This window comes from Ipomoea triloba, chromosome 2, assembly GCF_003576645.1.
Source record: "Ipomoea triloba cultivar NCNSP0323 chromosome 2, ASM357664v1".
NCBI lineage: Eukaryota > Viridiplantae > Streptophyta > Magnoliopsida > Solanales > Convolvulaceae > Ipomoea > Ipomoea triloba.
Window position 1 is genome coordinate 11,898,846 of NC_044917.1, and position 17,468 is coordinate 11,916,313.

At 33.0% G+C, this 17,468-nt stretch overlaps 2 protein-coding genes across 5 annotated transcripts; both read right to left on the reverse strand.

Moving 5' to 3' along the window:
- Positions 1–898: 898 nt before the first annotated feature.
- LOC116008978 (transcription factor bHLH47-like) lies at positions 899–3,197 on the reverse strand. The gene is made up of 5 exons (XM_031248723.1): positions 3,080–3,197; positions 2,682–2,797; positions 2,340–2,464; positions 1,578–1,705; positions 899–1,469 (listed from the first exon to the last, which is right to left on the reverse strand). The coding sequence occupies exons 2-5, from the start codon at positions 2,750–2,752 to the stop codon at positions 1,140–1,142; spliced, it is 654 nt and encodes a 217-aa protein (XP_031104583.1). The 5' UTR covers positions 2,753–2,797; positions 3,080–3,197; the 3' UTR covers positions 899–1,139.
- A 3,930-nt stretch (positions 3,198–7,127) lies between these two features.
- LOC116011145 lies at positions 7,128–16,768 on the reverse strand. 4 transcript variants are annotated; one of them, XM_031250664.1, is made up of 10 exons: positions 16,529–16,768; positions 15,601–15,767; positions 15,458–15,522; positions 14,287–14,327; positions 10,873–10,961; positions 10,669–10,782; positions 9,654–9,731; positions 8,510–8,575; positions 7,838–7,915; positions 7,128–7,624 (listed from the first exon to the last, which is right to left on the reverse strand). In XM_031250664.1, the coding sequence occupies exons 1-10, from the start codon at positions 16,638–16,640 to the stop codon at positions 7,517–7,519; spliced, it is 918 nt and encodes a 305-aa protein (XP_031106524.1). In that variant the 5' UTR covers positions 16,641–16,768; the 3' UTR covers positions 7,128–7,516. The 4 variants fall into 4 exon arrangements, with proteins under 4 accessions (XP_031106524.1, XP_031106525.1, XP_031106527.1 ...); XM_031250665.1 differs by having other exon boundaries at positions 7,128–7,632; XM_031250667.1 differs by having other exon boundaries at positions 15,601–15,800; positions 16,588–16,727.
- Positions 16,769–17,468: the final 700 nt, after the last annotated feature.

Here is a 17,468-nt window from a genome sequence, read left to right on the forward strand (position 1 = left end):
TTTCTCACATGATCTTTAACTATTAATTTTGCCATACTTTTTATCACTTTTAACTTTTGTTATCACTTTTAGTCCTGCCAGTCAAATCTCCAGCAATCACTTAGCTTAAAAAACGTAAATTTTGTCATTCGGCATTGTTAGTTATAGTATAATGAAAAATTTGTCATTTGGGGCAGATTATAGTTATAGTGTTATGTATTTTGTATTTGAATGGATGATTTTTCCTTGTAAGTTGTAAGGACCACATATGAGAGAAAATTTACATTTTTCAGCAACTAGTTACCATAGATTTGGTTAGCAAAGATCAAATGTGACAACAAAAACATACTTGTGCACCAAATATGGTAAAATGTGAGAAATGAATAATAGTTATAGTTGACAGACTAAAATGATGACAACTCTTTATAAAATTTTACTCCCCATTATAGTAACCTGTGGAGAGCGGATATAATTGGCATCATATCCCCACCCACACCTATGTGGTCAAGTGACACCAACTAATAACTTTAAATAATTTCAATAACTAACCCTTAGATGTAATATAATTAGATGATGCATAAATTTAGTGCATCAATTAGTAATGTTGCACTAACTGTATTACATTAAGAAACAAAAGTTAACGAGGTGAATAGATGTAAATATGAAACAAAAGAAAAAGAGTTAAAGAAAAACACAAGGTGGAATAGATATGAATATGAAACAGAAGGGAGTTCATAAGTGATTGTTAGAAATCTCAAGAGCTCTAGGTGAAATTATGGCTTTCGTTTTGCAAATCCTACTATTGTGCTTGGTATCAAGTATCCAACACAGATGTAATCAATTTGGCATACGAATCAGGCGTCAAAGCAAGACGTTTTAAGTTCAAATATCACTCTATTGTTGTTAAGCAGCTTTCTAAGGCTAAGATAGACTGAATTAAATTCACCAAGTATAAGGAATAAGCACAAGCACTACTGTTGTTAAGAGAATGATCCCCTACTCAATTATCATTTAGACTTGTGTGTTGAATATTCTATCAATATACTGAAATATGTGTGTGTAAGTATATAGATAGATAGATAATGCTGTGAGAAGTTAAGAGAAAAGTAATGTTGTACATGCCTGCTTGAGTATACGAGGTATTGAGATACCTCTACCTGCTACAATCCTAAATCTCCTTGCTTTTCAAGAATCTGAGATGGCCACGCATCGGCTAGAGTCGGATATCTAGGAAGGGGTTTGCTCACGGGAGGTGGCATAGGGGCAGGTTGTGCAGCACCGGGGAGCGGGTATACTTGGGGGACAACATATACCGGATTTGTAATTTGAAATGCAGTTTCTGAAGTACTTGGTTGCTGACATTCAGGGGGAGCTAGATTCAGATCGAGACTCAACTCCACTCTTCTCTCCTTGATCTCACTTTGCAGCTTGCCAATTTGATCCACCAAAGCACAATTCTCGTCTTGCAGCTCTGTTTTCTCCATGCTCACCTGCACAGAAATGAAATGTTATGTTAGGGCCATGTGACAAAGATGTTGAAAATTGCTTTTTGGAAATGAAAAAAGCATACGGTTACGAGTCTATGGTAAAAGACATACATATTGTGACTCAGACAACAGAGTTGCATTTCCTCTTCGGAGCTGCTCAATCTGCGCTAATAATTCCTTTACACTTTGAATGGCTCCGTTCAATATCGAGGCCTTTCCGTTGATTTGTTCAGGCATTTCTGCAGCAACAAAGGCCTAAAGTTTTATATTCATTTTACAGCTTAAACCTAAGAAAGTTGTATAAATGCACCAGAGAATGGAGAACATCAAATGACTTGAGCAAAAAACAAGATGCTAGCCCGCACGGATTTAGCTCACTGGTTCAGTAGATAGTATTTAGGAAAAGAGATCAAGGTTCGAAACTCGGAAGGACAGTGTGGGCATTATGCCCAAAGTGGACAGATCCCTTGTGCGCACCAGCATTGTGGGCATTATGCCCAAAGTGGGCAGATCCCTTGTGCACACCGGCATTTAGTGCTAGAGACCGAGGTTCAAAGCTCAAGTGACAGTGTGGGCATTATGCCCAAAGTGGACAGATCTTTGTGTGCACCGACAATTGGCCTGGCTTGGAAGGTTTGAAACCCAACAGTGACAGTGTGGGCATTATGTCTAACGCGGACAAATCCTTGTATGCACGGGCATTTGGCCTTATGTACTAAGGCTACCGTGATTTGCATCCTCAGGTGCTCTGTTGGACCGGGGTGTGAGAGCTCTTGGCGTGGGAGATTGAATCTTTTGGGAGAAGTAAAAAGACCATGCTAGAAAATTTCAAGCATAATTAAACAAAAAGAGGGATTTAGAATAGGATAATACCTAAAGCATTAGCCAAGGAAAGAAAGAGGTCATTTAAATGCTCACGCTTCATCTTCTCTCTCTCAGCTTTGTGAACTCTTTTAGGCACTTTCCCCTTACTCTTCTTGTCAATGCCAAGCCCAGATCTGCAGAGTCACAGCTTTTAGAACATCTCAAAGGACTACATAAATGACCAAAAAAACAAATGCTCTGATCAAAATCCAATACAATTACAGATCCAAGCAGCGCAACAACCAGTGATCAGAATCATATCGAAATATATAATGAAAATTTTCAAAAAGTTCCACTGATTGACACGAAAAATCAATAATTTCAACCACGAATCACTGTTTAGGCACTAACCCATTTGGTGATGGCGCAGCAGGAGTGGTGCCCTTTTCAACTGCAGGTGCCGCCAGTCTTTCAGACTCCATGTTTCAACTTCCAATGCGATGGATTCAACTATCCAAAAGCCTCAACTAACCCCATAAATTAATAAAAACAAAAATCTTCGTCAAAACTGGGTATCATCAGCTCAGTAATCAACAAGCAGCAAGATTGAATCTCGGTAAAGATTATAGAGCTAGAAAACACCACAAATCCATATAATTATACACATCAAAAGCACGGCTATGAAGAGAATCGAAAATCGAGAATCCGAAACGCGAATTGCAGGTCAAAACTCGATGTAATAACAAGAAAATGACACAGAAGTAGCTACAACAAAAAAATATTCCATGAAACTGAATCGGAATAGATACCTGGTGAGTTGTAATTTTTGTGTTTGAGAAATTGCGTTTGAGGAAGAAGAATTGCAATTGCGAGGGAGTGGGGGGTGGGGTATATGGGGCGTGTGGCGACCACCTACCGTGAGAGAAAGCAAAGGGTGGGACGAGTTGAACAGTGTGACGCGCACGTGGACGCCTTGTGCTCTTGCTTCCGACTCAAATTTGCATTATCCCAAAAATCAAAACATAATGGACTATGACGTTCACTATATATTTTTTATTACAAAATTTAAAAAATATTATCATTCTTTTATTTTCTTCTCTCGGAGGTTGAATCTCCAACTCCAAAGACAGACACGCAAGTTGGTGCATACTGCGTACAAATGATTTGTCCATTTTAGACGAAATTCTCACATTGTCATTACCGAATTTTAATTTCTTCTCTCAAATACTACCTACTGAATCAATAAATTAATCCCGTACAAGCTTTGATCCATTTTTTTTTTAAATTGGATGATTGATGCACTTCATATGAGTAGAAGTTAACAATTAGAGTAAAGAAAATAAAAACTATAAACTCATTTTTTAATAGTATTGACTCTATTACAATATTGTATACGCCCACATATATATATATATATATATATATATATATATATATATATATATATATACATATTGAAGCACAAATAATTTTTTATTTTTAAAAAATTGATTATAGAAACAACTCTTTATCAAGTAATTAAAAAAAATTACATTTTTACTCATCGAATAGTGGTTCAATTTTATATTTGTTGTGCTTCTAGTCTATGATGTTGTATTATACATGGAATTGTTTTCTACTTCAGTCGCTAGTGTTGATAATATCATATAAGTTTATTGACGAAAAAAAAAACTTAATTTTTTTTGTGTTTTGTGATAATTATATTCAAACATTTAACCAACCTTGGTATTTTATGACAATTATAGTAACTAACCTTAAAAATAATTCAGTTCTTTTGGTTAAAGTATAAATTGGTAGTTATAATATTTGAGCATGTTTTTATAGGTGTAAAATATTTGTAAAATAGTTTAATTAGTTGTATATAGTATATATTTTTATACATTATATTTTTTTAAAATGATGTTATGTTGCAAATTTTTTTTATATATAATTTGTGTGCAATCTCAAAATTCGGGTTAGTTTTGAATTTTTTTTTCTTCGATTTAAAATTATAAATATTACAGAATGTAAATGTTTGATGTTGATTAGTCAAATTTTAAAAGTTGTAATATAATTGTTATGCATAATTGTATTTAAATGTTTGATTTTTCTTTTTTTCATTAATTTTTTTTGAGAATTTTTTTCATTAAGTTTTAAATCTTTAATTTTCTTTCAGCTAATAAATTTATCATTTATAATCAAGTATGTTGTATATGATTATACTTAACATTACTGATACAAATCCTAACAATCTAGACAAAAGGTTCTATGAGACCGGATTCTCATCCGTGAGACGGGTTGAATTTTTCATAAGTATTACATTTTTCCTCATAAGTAACTATTTGATCCCTAATATTACATTTTGATTTAAGGGTCCGGTTTGAAAACCCAAAAAATTACTTCCGAAAGTCATTTTCCATATCTTTTCGTGTTTGGGTATTCAAAGAAAATATTCATTTTGATCAATGGGAAAAAAGCACAATTTGACGGAAAATGTCTTCTAAGATTTTTTAGTAGGAAAGAAATTTTCTAGATTATTATTTTCCCGTATTTATCTACTCTCTCATATCTTTTTCTCAACAACATGTGACCTCTCACTTGGGAGAGTCATAGCTATGCCTCTTGACCACTAAAGTTTCCAGATTATTATTATTATTATTATTATTATTATTATTATTATTATTATTATTATGTTCATTTTTAAGAAAATGAACCAAACAAAAAATAATATAATCTCTTAACTATTAGCTAAACAAAAAAAAAAGAAAAAAAAAGAGATAATTTTCTGACCTTCAGTACAAATTAAAAAATTAAATTATTTTTAGAAAATCACTTTACGAATAAAGATTCGTGAGACGGTCTCACCCAACAATATAAATTATATAATATTAACAAAATATGATATTGTAAGTGTACAAGACATTATGAGCACCATAAAAAATGCAACGTATTGTCATCCTTACCAAAAACGTATGAAAAGAAAATATAAAGAGCATGTGGATTATATGGTACGTATGCAAGAAGCTTGTGGCATTCACATGCTTAACACACGCTTCCCACTCGAGTAATCATCTCCCAAAGAGTCAAAGCAAGAAACAGACCGCTTTGCCTTTGGCAATATCTTAGAAAGTTTTATATACCCAAAAAAACAACTAATAATATAAAAAAAAAATTTAATTTTAGTTTTTAATTATTGTGAAAATTTTATATTTAATTTTTAATTATAAATTTAACCAAATTAAGCCCTATGACATTTTTACATTTACTCATCTATTTATTTAGTAATAAAATAAAATATTTACGATAAAATTAATTTATACTAATTTATTAATATTATATCCATTTGAATTGTCATTAGTTGTAAATTATAGATATTATTTACGGAGTATATTTAATATTTATTGTAATTTTTTATTGAGTTTAGATATTATTTTTTATCATATTAGAAATTAAATACTAGTAAATAAATTCGTAACAACTTTATCAAATAACTAGATAATATCTACTGATAATCTATATCTAAAAACATAATAAGTCTCAATCAAAGTTATATCCTTGATTTATGTCCCTCTTTTTGGATGCTAATAAATGTGTACATTTTACTTTAAATGTTGTACATTTCAATGTTATTAGACACAATTGTCCCTACTACATTCTTGTTATACAAAACTAACCTTACACCGTTACTTTTAACTCCATCATTATTACCATACACCTATATCTATCATATCTTTTTCCTATTCTTTAATTGTCACTTTATTAAAATTATTATATAATTAATTTAATGGTTGATTATATTTTAATTAAATTTCTATGAATGGTAAATCATATATGTGTGTATAAAATACATATATTATTTGTGTATATATAATTTGAATTATACATTTTACTTATTTGTATTTATTAATATTTTAATATTGGGCATAAGTTTTCGGACATCGCACGTACAAAATACTAGTCAACCTAATATATAGCAATGCCAATTGATAGCAATGTTGATTAATTAAAATACGATGACATTTGTGTAATATTAAAATGATTTTAAAAAAAATACCTAATTGTACTTGGTACTAATAAAATTTATTTTCAATAATATTAGATGTAATCATTATACTTAGGGATAACCCCAATTGATTTGGTATAAGGTTTCTAGTTCAACTTTATACGAGAACTACCTAGTGGCCATATTAGTTCGGATAGAGGTTGCGAAGAGTTCCAATGAGGAGATTTTAGTAATGCTATTTGATTTCATCTTGGTTGTAAATTACCTCAATAACAAGAGCTTGCTTGATTTTACTTGTCAAATTATTGCTATTTCTTATGTATCTACTAGTTATAAAGCATACATTGAGCTATTAAATTAATGTCCAACACAAAAATTAAAAGCATATACTTGGTATATTTTTTAAATATCAAAGTTAATTAATATCAAATAAAAATGGTTATTTTCAATGTAATCAAAATAAGTATTTTTAACTTATTATTAGGTATGCATAAATGCACTACACAGTGATAAGAAATGCACCAGAATGAAATGCACAAATGCACCACATATATATAAAAAAAAAATGCGCCACACTTAATGATGTATTTCTGAACACATAGTGATGCATACCTAATAGTGAGTGACCACATGGACAAGCGGGAACATATATATATTTATATTTATATATATATATGAAAAAGAATCATTGGGTTATTTATAAAACAAAAGATATTTCTCTAGTTAATTATAGTATCATCTTTTTGTATGCCATCACTTGTACGAAGAATATTTAAAACTTACTCCGTATAATAAAGTGATTTTATGCTACTAGTGTTTGATCATTCATCTCTCTCATTACACCCAGATAATTATTTTAATAACATACGGAGTACTTTTTTTGAAAAACATTTTAATAACATACTTTTTTACAATGGTGGAAGTGAGTGGAACAAAATTATATCCCATGAAAGTTTTTTCTCAGCATATATGATATATGTAGGCATGTAGCCCTTCACGAGTTCCGGATTGAGCTCTAAAAACACAGTATTTTTGCACAAATTACCACCTGGAACATTCAATTCCATTGCTTCAAGCTTTCATGAGCTTCAATCTTGATATGCATAACTCCATATGTGCTTCAGAACTGGTTATTGGTGTAGCAGTATATACATACATATATATGCACACGCAAACTATAATCTCAGTACGACATAATTGTAGAGATAACGAGGATGCATATCTGTCGGGGGGAAAACTCCTGCTTGTTGAAACGCAAATACCATCAGGCTTTTGAACAACCTAGTTTAAACTTGCGAATCGTCATACTTCCATCAAGCGCAAGCGCCAGCAAATCATGCTCTTCTACATACCAGAGCTCAGTGATTGTCGCCTAAAAAGCTCAAGGTTGAATTAAATGTATAAATAAATTGATAAAAAGGTATGAGGACTGTTTCTAACTTTCTTGAAGAAAAGTTCCATGCTTGGTCATTGCCAAAGTTAACATCAGTTGTCTATTTCAGGCAAAATCAGTTTTAACCTTGAAAACATAATATAAAGGGGTGCATCAAAACCGTTGATACACAAAGGTTTATAGGAGGAATACCTTAAATCCACGAATTTGGCTGTTTAATCTAGTTACAAGCTCATGGAAAAATTCGAGCACAGAGAGATTTTTTGCTTCCTGCAGAATATAATGTCAAAAAAAAGTAAAAAATGACAATCTCAGAACAATTAAAATCCCCCATTCTGCATGGCATCAAGTGGTTCAATCAAAACTTTAGAAACAATAATATTGCTTGGACTATAATGATGGTGATGAATCAGGGCAGTTCATATTAAGACTGTGCAAAGCAATTAGTAATACAAACTAGAAAACCCACATTTATGTTATTTTAATTAACAAATATACTCCACAGGGAAATCACAAAGTTAAAAATTTTAGTTGGAGTGCTAATTCAAAATTTAGGGACACAGTTGATCGGGAAAATTTGTTTTCGGGACACTTGATCAGTAAGTATTTTCCTTCATAATCTTAGAAATTGCAAATACCCATCTTCCAGGGTAGTGATATCTACAAGTGTCCTTCTAGCATGTTTGTATTATAACTAAGAGCAGATGAATTCAAATACAATGCTGCATTATTTCCCCAATTTTATGATTTTACAGATACATTGTAACTGAGATAAAGCCACAAGTTGGTAGCTGGTAAATCATATTAGCAGCACCATGAGGTAAAAAACAAATGGAGAGAAAATTTCATGCTGCAGATAACTACCTCAGGCAAATTAGTAGGAGGACCCAAAAGCCTTGCAAATGATGTGTGAAGAATAGCAGCATCGTACTGTTGCAAAAACAATGACAATTATATGCATGTTAAATTCTAGGAAGCACATAGTTTTCTTGATCATTCATTTAAAAAAGAAAAGGAAAAGGAGACAAATAAGGCATCAAACCACACGCAGAAATGCAACTAGGCCACTGAACTAAAAAGACGTGCAATTGAGCCTTTGAACAAGTAAAACTCATGCAATTATACCATTATTATGGCAGGTTCTTCAAGTTAATTTGTTTGTGGCATTTCTATCCTTATATATATATATATATATATATATTAAAAAATTATTATCCATGTCAACATTTTTATTTCTTCATTACCAACAAAATTAATGTTTAAAACAATATTCTTAACATATCATAAACTTTGAACAATAATTTTAATTTTCTTTTTCACAAATTAACATAAATATTAATAAGAATATTGTTTTAAACATTAATCTTATTGATAATGAATAAATAAAAATGTTGATCTAAATAAAAATGGATGTTAAAATATTTTAAAAATGATAAAAATGCAGCATAAGCGAATTAACTGGCAATTAACCTGAATAACCGGTCATAATGGTATAATTGCATGATTTTAACTTATTCAGTGGTTGAATTGCACTTTTTTATTTTTTCAGTTAAGGGAGCCTATTTGTATTTCTGTGTGTAGCTCAATGAATTATTTGACCCTTTTGCCAAATTAAATAAAAAAATAAAAAAATTGACCAGTTAAGCAGGTTATACCATTCCGCTGACATTTATCTGCTAACAACCAATATCTAAAGTAAGCCAATGGTTGCCAAGCACAGTTGGAGGTATGCTTGATAAATGGATGGCATGATAAAATCTCGTTTTATAACATAAAAGTCTAAATTGTGAAAATATATTTTATCAAGTTGAAAGTAATAGCCCAGTCTTAATGGAAAAGAAAAATTACTGAGGAGTGAAGACACAACATTTATAATCGCTATGCAGTATTTACTGGGACCGCTTATTAAGGTTCGTCAAATTACATTATTTGATGCTGCTCATGGATAGTGTGTATAACGTTAGCTTCTATAGAGTAATAAGGAATTAAGTGCTTATGTAGCACTTACAAATTGCTTCTCTGGTGCATGGGGAAGAGCACTTCTCAGCTTCTCACGTATAGTTACAGGATCGGTACCAGAGACAACCTGTAACAAAATGCATTGAAAAATATTTTGTTATCTCATGAACCATTAAATCTTACTTCTCTACACAATTGCTATCACCAAACTGGAAAATCATGTATACCAATTTGTCCTGTACAACTCACTTAAGCCAGCACATAGCCTCAAATTGCATTACTGACTATTGAAGAACACAAAAAGAAAAAGCAACTTAAGCAGCCTCAAATCGTGAAGTCAGAAAATGAAATGAGCCAAAAAAAAAAAAAAACGGCGGGGAGGTTAATAAAGAATTAAGGTGACTTTACATAGACTGAGATAGGATTTATTGTTTAACTAGAGATATTCAATATGCTAGTCTTTTAGCTTGTCTCAGTGGAGGAGACAAATTTAACTGTAGCTTCTATAGATTTTTGGATAATCTACCTCTGACATAACAGTCATCACAATCAGCATGTAATATGTCTAGCAATAAAAACCTGCCATCTCCAACTACCAAATCAGAAATATCAAGAGACCCCAAGGTGGCACCCCACAGAAACGGTAGAAAAATCACTTTTACAATGGGTTGCTATTGAAGTTTCCACTGAAAGTAAATGGACTAGATGATATGTTCAAAGACATAAAAAATGTTGAAAAATACCCACCAAAGATTGAGACATACAACAGAGAGACACATAGGCAGGCATGCATTCAGACAGAGAAATAGTCTTAACAAGCCTAGAGCAAGGATCAAATCCTCAAATGAATATTCCTTAAGAATTAGGCCCTTAAATGTGCATCACTGAGGCACCTTTTTATGAAGGTCCTCTAAATTATGAAACTGAAAGGGAAACAAAATAAAAGACTTGAGGGCAAGGACATTCGGCAGCAATGATATTTGCCTTTCAAGAATATAAAGTGCAACTTTTCATTAACTTCAAATAATTAGCTTTCATGGAAGAAAAGAATTTCATAAAAAGACCTGCCAGCAGCCAATAAGTACACCAGTTGAGGTGAGAACCACCCTGTCTAGAACAACATCTAATGGACAGCTGGCCTTTGCAACTGCTTCAACAGAATCTGCTTCAGCTTCAATCTGAGAGACCATGAGGGGCATAGTGCTATAAAAACAATGTATCAAAGAGATGAAAGGAAATAAAGGCATCAGATCCATAAGCATATCTACCTCTGCTTCTGAGGCAGGGACCGGTGCAACATGGTGTGAGGCATGAAACATGCTACAGTGGTATATACTGGAGTTCTGAAACCAAATTGCTAAGAAGAAAACAAATAAGCATCACAACATGTGAAAAAGAGATGCAGTATGTAAAAATTTATTTCTTCAACTAAGTATAAAAGCTAATTGCCTCAATATACATACATACAAACAGATATATACATATACATGCATACATATAAATACACACACACACACACACACACACATATAGAGAGAGATGTTAGAAGGTTGTTAGGAATAAACTCTCAGCTACTCATTTTGAAATTCAAATGAGTGGTTGAGCCGTTGAGTCCTGCTGTTAGAATGTATATATAGGCTTCTTGTATAGGTTGTAGTGCATCAGTTTATACACACTCAATACACTATATACTCGTAGTCCACATGGTATCAGAGCGAGACTGAGGTGAGTGGGTAGTGGGCTTTAGTCGAAGTAAGGAGGAGACGCCATCCGAAGAAGCATAGCAGCCACCGGAGTCTCCACGTGCCGCGCAGTCTAGGGGCTTTGACGCCACGTGCCGGCGCGTGTGCATTGTTCTGGTCAAGGCTGGTACCGGCAGGCTCATCTCGGTAAGCCGAGTAGGTCTGAAGTAGTTGTGTAATAAGGTATTGTAGCGATTTCCTTTGTTTTACCGAAATACTATGGCAAAAGTTAGGACCATTACTGAGGTGTCAACCCCATCTAAATTGATTGATGTGTAGTTGGCACCAGATGGATCCAATTTTGGCAAATGGAAGTTTTTAGTTGAGATTAACTTGGGAGGTATGGGTAAAGACGGACATTTAACTGAAACGTGTCCAGTAGAACCTACTGAAGCCCAAGAATGGAAGAAAGACAATAAAGTCCTATTATCACGTATACTAAACTGCATTGATTGGAAAATAATTTTATCCATGCAACATTGTAGAACTATGGAGGTATGAGAATTAGTAAATAAATGGTTTAGCCAGGCAAACAATTTGAGAAAGTTGAATAAGTTGTTTCAGGATGTTCATCGCCCATCTCAAAAAGGGCGAGACATCAGGGACTATTATTATGACTTCAAAAGTGCGAGTGAGGCATTGTGTATTGCTATGCCGATTATGAATGATGTGGATAAAATGAAAAAGCAACGTGATCAGTTGCATGTCTTTAGTTGGATTTCTGGGTTCGATAAGGAGTATGATGTTATGAAATCCCAGTTGCTCGGGAATAAGGAATTGAGTCAATAGACCAAGTTTTCGCTATGGTTCAAAATATATCAAGTAATCCTAATACTGATGGTATGTCGGAGAAACATGTCTTTTTATCACAGGGAGATAATGGTGATGAGAGTGCGAGTGATCGAGGAAGCCAGTTCAGGGGACGTGGTGGCTTTAGCAGGGCGCGGAGGAGGTTGAGGAGGACAGAGGGTTTGTTACAATTGTGGAGAACCCGGTCATCTACGCAACCAATGCCCAAGGCCACTCCGACCACAAAGGTTCGCCAACTCTGTCTCTAAACTAGAAAGAAATATGGTCAATGAAGAGTTGGTACTTGTAACAGTTGGACATAAAAATATGGTCATTGGCTATCACCCAAGATTGGTACCTGTAACAGATGGACATAAAAATGCTTTTCTAAATGGTGACCTTGAGGAGGAAGTCTACATAGAAATCCCAACTGGCTCCGAAGAAGGTTTGGAAAAGAATCAAGTTTGCAAACTCAAGAAGTCCTTGTATGGACTTAAACAATTACACCAAGCTTGGTTTGGCAGATTCACAAAGGTGATTTTGAAGCTTGGCTATATACAGGGTCAAGCAGATCATACTTTGTTTGTTAAGAAATCTCATACAGGGAAAATTGTTGTAATGATAGTCAATGTCAATGATATTATTCTCTCTGGGAATGATGTGGAAGAATTATAGAATTTGAAGAAGTGTTTGTCAAAAGAATTTGAAGTTAAAAGATATTGGAAATCTAGAATATTTCCTTTTGATGGAAGTGGCTAGATCAAGGAAAGGCATTATTGTTTCTCAAAGGAAATACATTTTTCTTTTTTTTGCAAAATCAAAGGAAATACATTTTAGATCTTCTTAAGGAAACTAGCATGCTTGGATGTAAGCTAGTTGATACTCCTATGGATAGTCAAAAGAAACTTGGCACTAAGAAAGAAAGCACAACGGTAGATAGGGAGGAGTATCAACGACTTGTTGGATGCTTGATTTATCTTTCACACACTCTACCATACATTGGTTTTGCAACGAGTGTTGTGAGTCAATTCATGCACAACCCTACAAAGAGATACATGGAGGCAATCTAAAGAATTCTTAGATACTTGAAGATGACACCAGGGAAAAGCTTATTTTTCAGAAAGATAGAGAATCGTGACATTGAAATGTACACAGATGCTGATTGGGCAATAGACATCACTGATAGACGGTCAACTTCTAGGTATTGTTATTTTGTTTGGGGTAATCTTGTTACATAGAGGAGTAAAAATCAATTAGTGGTAGCCAAAAACAATGTAGAAGTCGAGTAAAGAGCACTAGCACAAGGAATTTGTGAAGGGCATTGGATAAAAAGGGTTCTTAGTGAACTGGGACAAGTGAGTTCATCTCCTAATCTCCTATTCTAATGATGTTTGACAATTAGGCAGCTATTAGCATAGCAAAGAATCCTGGTCATCATGATAGGACTAAGCACATTGACATTGATCGACATTTCATCACAGAGATGGTGACTAGTGAGACTATTAAATTGAACTACATTCCTACCAAGCAACAAATTGCAAACATCCTCACCAAAGCTCTACCAAGACAACAAGACCTAACTTTGAAGACATAATTTGCAAGTTGGGATTACATGATATATATTCTGTAGCTTGAGGAGAAGTGTTGAATAGTAGGGTGAAAGTTAGGGAATTTATTTTGGGAATAAATGAGAGATGGGTGGTGATTATCAATTTCTACTACGACTCTATTTCTTGATTTTTAGTTTCCCAATTTTGAGGAAAGAATTAAGCTAATTAGTTCTTTCCTTTATTAGAGTAGTTTGTATATATGTTGTTACCATTTGTTTTACACTTTTACTTAGAATTAAGGCTCCTTACCATAATTATTCACTACCTATAAAAGGAAATAAGTCAATTCAAATAACAAAGATATTTTAGAATCAATTAATCAATCTCCTAATTTCTTGCCCTGATTTTCTGAATCGTAACAATTTGTATGTTGTCTCTCCATTGAGACATGAGTAATACAACAAAATTCTTCTCATCTTTCTAGCAAGTACACCCCTGGTTGTTATGCTATCTATCTAACACACACAGACATATACATGAACAAAAAATTTAGTGGGGCAAAATAGTTTAGACATCAAGATAATTAAAAAAGATCGCTTACCTCTTTCAAAGTATGGTGAGAACATAGACCTAACAGCCACCCTAAAAGGTAATAGTATCAAACAAATATTAATACATATGCAAGGAAGAACCAAGTTCCAGCAGGGGATAACCTCCAACCAAATAGAACTGTTAAAGGGATGTTACTGAAAGAGTGAAAGGGAGAAAAACTTTTATGCTTAATATAAGTAGGGGGAAAATGGGCCATAGACAACCTTTTAAGAATCAGAAGCTACATTTAACAATTTGAACAATCAAAAGTTTAACAAATTAAATAAGGAAATCAGAAGACACCCCTCCTCCCTGCATTCATCCCGATAAAGGGGCTAAGTTAGTTATATGATTTATATCAAAGGAATCCTAGAAAGAAAATTCTTCTAAATAAATGAAATCAAATGTGATTTTTTCAAAATGTATTCAAGATATCATCTCTAAATCTCTAAATTTATTCATAAAACATTTTCTCAATCAAATTGAAAGTAGATATTTTCATGTCTTCAACCATTCTCTTCTTAAGCTTGTCATATAATTAATAGCAACTTTCATAATGTATAGGGTTCATGGTTTAGTTGAATACATGTTCAGAAAGTTCCCAAAATGTTTCATTGAATATAAATTGAAATTTTTTTATTTTAGAATAGAAAAGTTGGTTGCATATTAAACTAACTGTAAATCACTGTTTCTAGTAATGATGATCAAAGCTAGAATAATTTACAAAAAATTATTAAGATAGAAATTATAACTCTTTCAGCATATGGAGATATTTGGAATTTCAACAGGTTCAAAATTTGAAGAGTGTCTAAACATTTTACAGAAGAAGTTTTTATTTTTAAATAACAGACTTTTCCTCTTATTTACTTATCAACAATTAATATTTGGCCCAACATAGATAAGCTTCATATAAGCTAGGCCAAACACATGGTAAGTGGTAGGCTAATCTCCTTCTCAAGGATTTGTCCGGGTTCAAAACTTCAGATCAAGTCTCCCACATCTCCACTGATACATGGGGCCCTTTTCATAACTTATGGCTTGATGAGAACACATATTTGATAAGCACATTAACATCTAAAACATTGTCAAGTGGTAGCATCTGGTAATTATTTATGTTTCATTTAATAAAATTGCTGAGCCTCTGAAGGAGTACAGAGAAAGAAGAGTGTAGAAACACTTACGCTATAGGAACAGAATAATCTGTGCTCAGGTGCAAAACATTTGCTCGTACAGAGGGGTTTGCAGCCTACAGATTAAAAAGAAAAATCAAAATCACAGTCTTCATCTATTGGGAGCAATTAACTTATTAGGCAGTTAAATTTACCTTCAGCACAGGAGTGACAATCCCATCCTTGAGAGTGAACAGATCTGACAGGGCCAGTGATTGAGAAGTTTCTCCATGTTTAAGGAAACTGGCTCCATGTTCCTCCAAATCCCTCTCCATCTTATCATACAATCTCAATCTCTTCTCAGAATTCGAGATAGACCACTCTGTAACCATTTGATTGCTCATCACTCAAGTTTCTAGTCCAGCATTCATTTCAAGATTCAAATTATCATTAAGCACAATTGAAAACCAGGATTCATAAGCGGAAATGCAATCAAAAACAAGATTAGAACTGTTTTTCCTCTAATTTTATCCTTATAAGCATTCAGTTTGGCACTTTGCCCTACAGCAGAATATGGAAACAGACCAAACTCCAATCCATTGTCTCTCCAATATTCAAAATTTCCATATAAAGATTCACTGGTTCATTTAAATTTCTTTCCTTTATGGTCAAACTGTCAAACAATAAAATTTTCACCCAATTTTTTTTTTTTTGAAAATTTCCCAGAATTTTTGTTTGAAATCCTAAAATTTAATCCAAAATTGATCCTTTTAGCAATAAACTAATAATGCAAAATCATTCAAAGGTATAACTTGCCAACTAACCAAATTTAACAGCAAATAAAATTATATGATTTCAGAATCACGCTATTTAGTATCTAGCTATAACTTACCATCTCAGCATTAAACAATCACTAAAAGTTCTAACTTCTTTTCGAATCCTAGCATTGCAGTTATTAAATACACACACTGACACACACTTCACAGTGCATTATGAACTACAGTAGAAAAAAAAATTCAAATTGGGATAAATAAATTACTCATAGAACATAGAACAAGATGAGCGCAAGCACTATAGGCGGAGAATTAATACATTCCAAAATAACAAACAAATATCGATAAAACTAAACATAATTGAATATACCTGAAGAATTACGAAGGGTCATATTGAAGAGAGTACAGAAGGTAAGAGCGCAGACGAACCAGATAAAAATTGAATGTCTGGATCTCGAGCACCAATTCCTGACCCGAGCCATTGTAATTATTTGTTTCAAAATTCAATCAGTAGTGGAATTTTCAAAATTTTCATTTCTTATTTTGAGATGATTTTCTTCCTCAAATGTTTCCCCAACCACCTCCTTTTTACTTCGCAAATTCTGTGAATCTGTGATGCATCTCATGCGTAGAAGAGTCAAGAGTGCACTTACTATATGCAAAAAGAAAAAGAAAAAGTTAAAAAGAAATAATTTTAATGAAAAATGTTTTATTTCCTTTTAAAATTTTTGCCTCCTAAAATATTTTATGATATGATTTATTAGGGGTGGGCAATTCGGTTCGGTTTATCCGAACCGAACTAGTAATACAAAACCGAACGGTTCAGGATTCTTGTAAACTGAACGGTTAGGTTTTAATAATAATAATAATAATAATAATAATAATAATAATAACACAACATAAAAATAATAATAAAGAAGTAAATCTAAATCCGTTGATACTTGCTCCGTCATTTAATTCCTATTCTCACTGTTATTTATCTTAAATTTTTATTTGATTTCTTTATAGAGTGTTCTCTACTTTGCGCTTTTGTTGTTTACTGCAATTGTTATTTACCTCACAATTAGTACTTAGTAGTATATTTGGACTTCGAATTGCTATTTTGTTATATAATGTTTAGATTTTAGATATGGATAATGTGATAGTATGTTCGGAAAATTAGGAAACGTTGAAATTTAGGGACTTAAACCGAACCGAATTAAATCCGAACCAAAACCGAACCGTTTCAAATCGAACCGAACTCTAATGTTAAACCGAATGGTTTAAATTTTTTAAAACCGAAAAAAAAATAAAAATCGAACCGAAGCCCG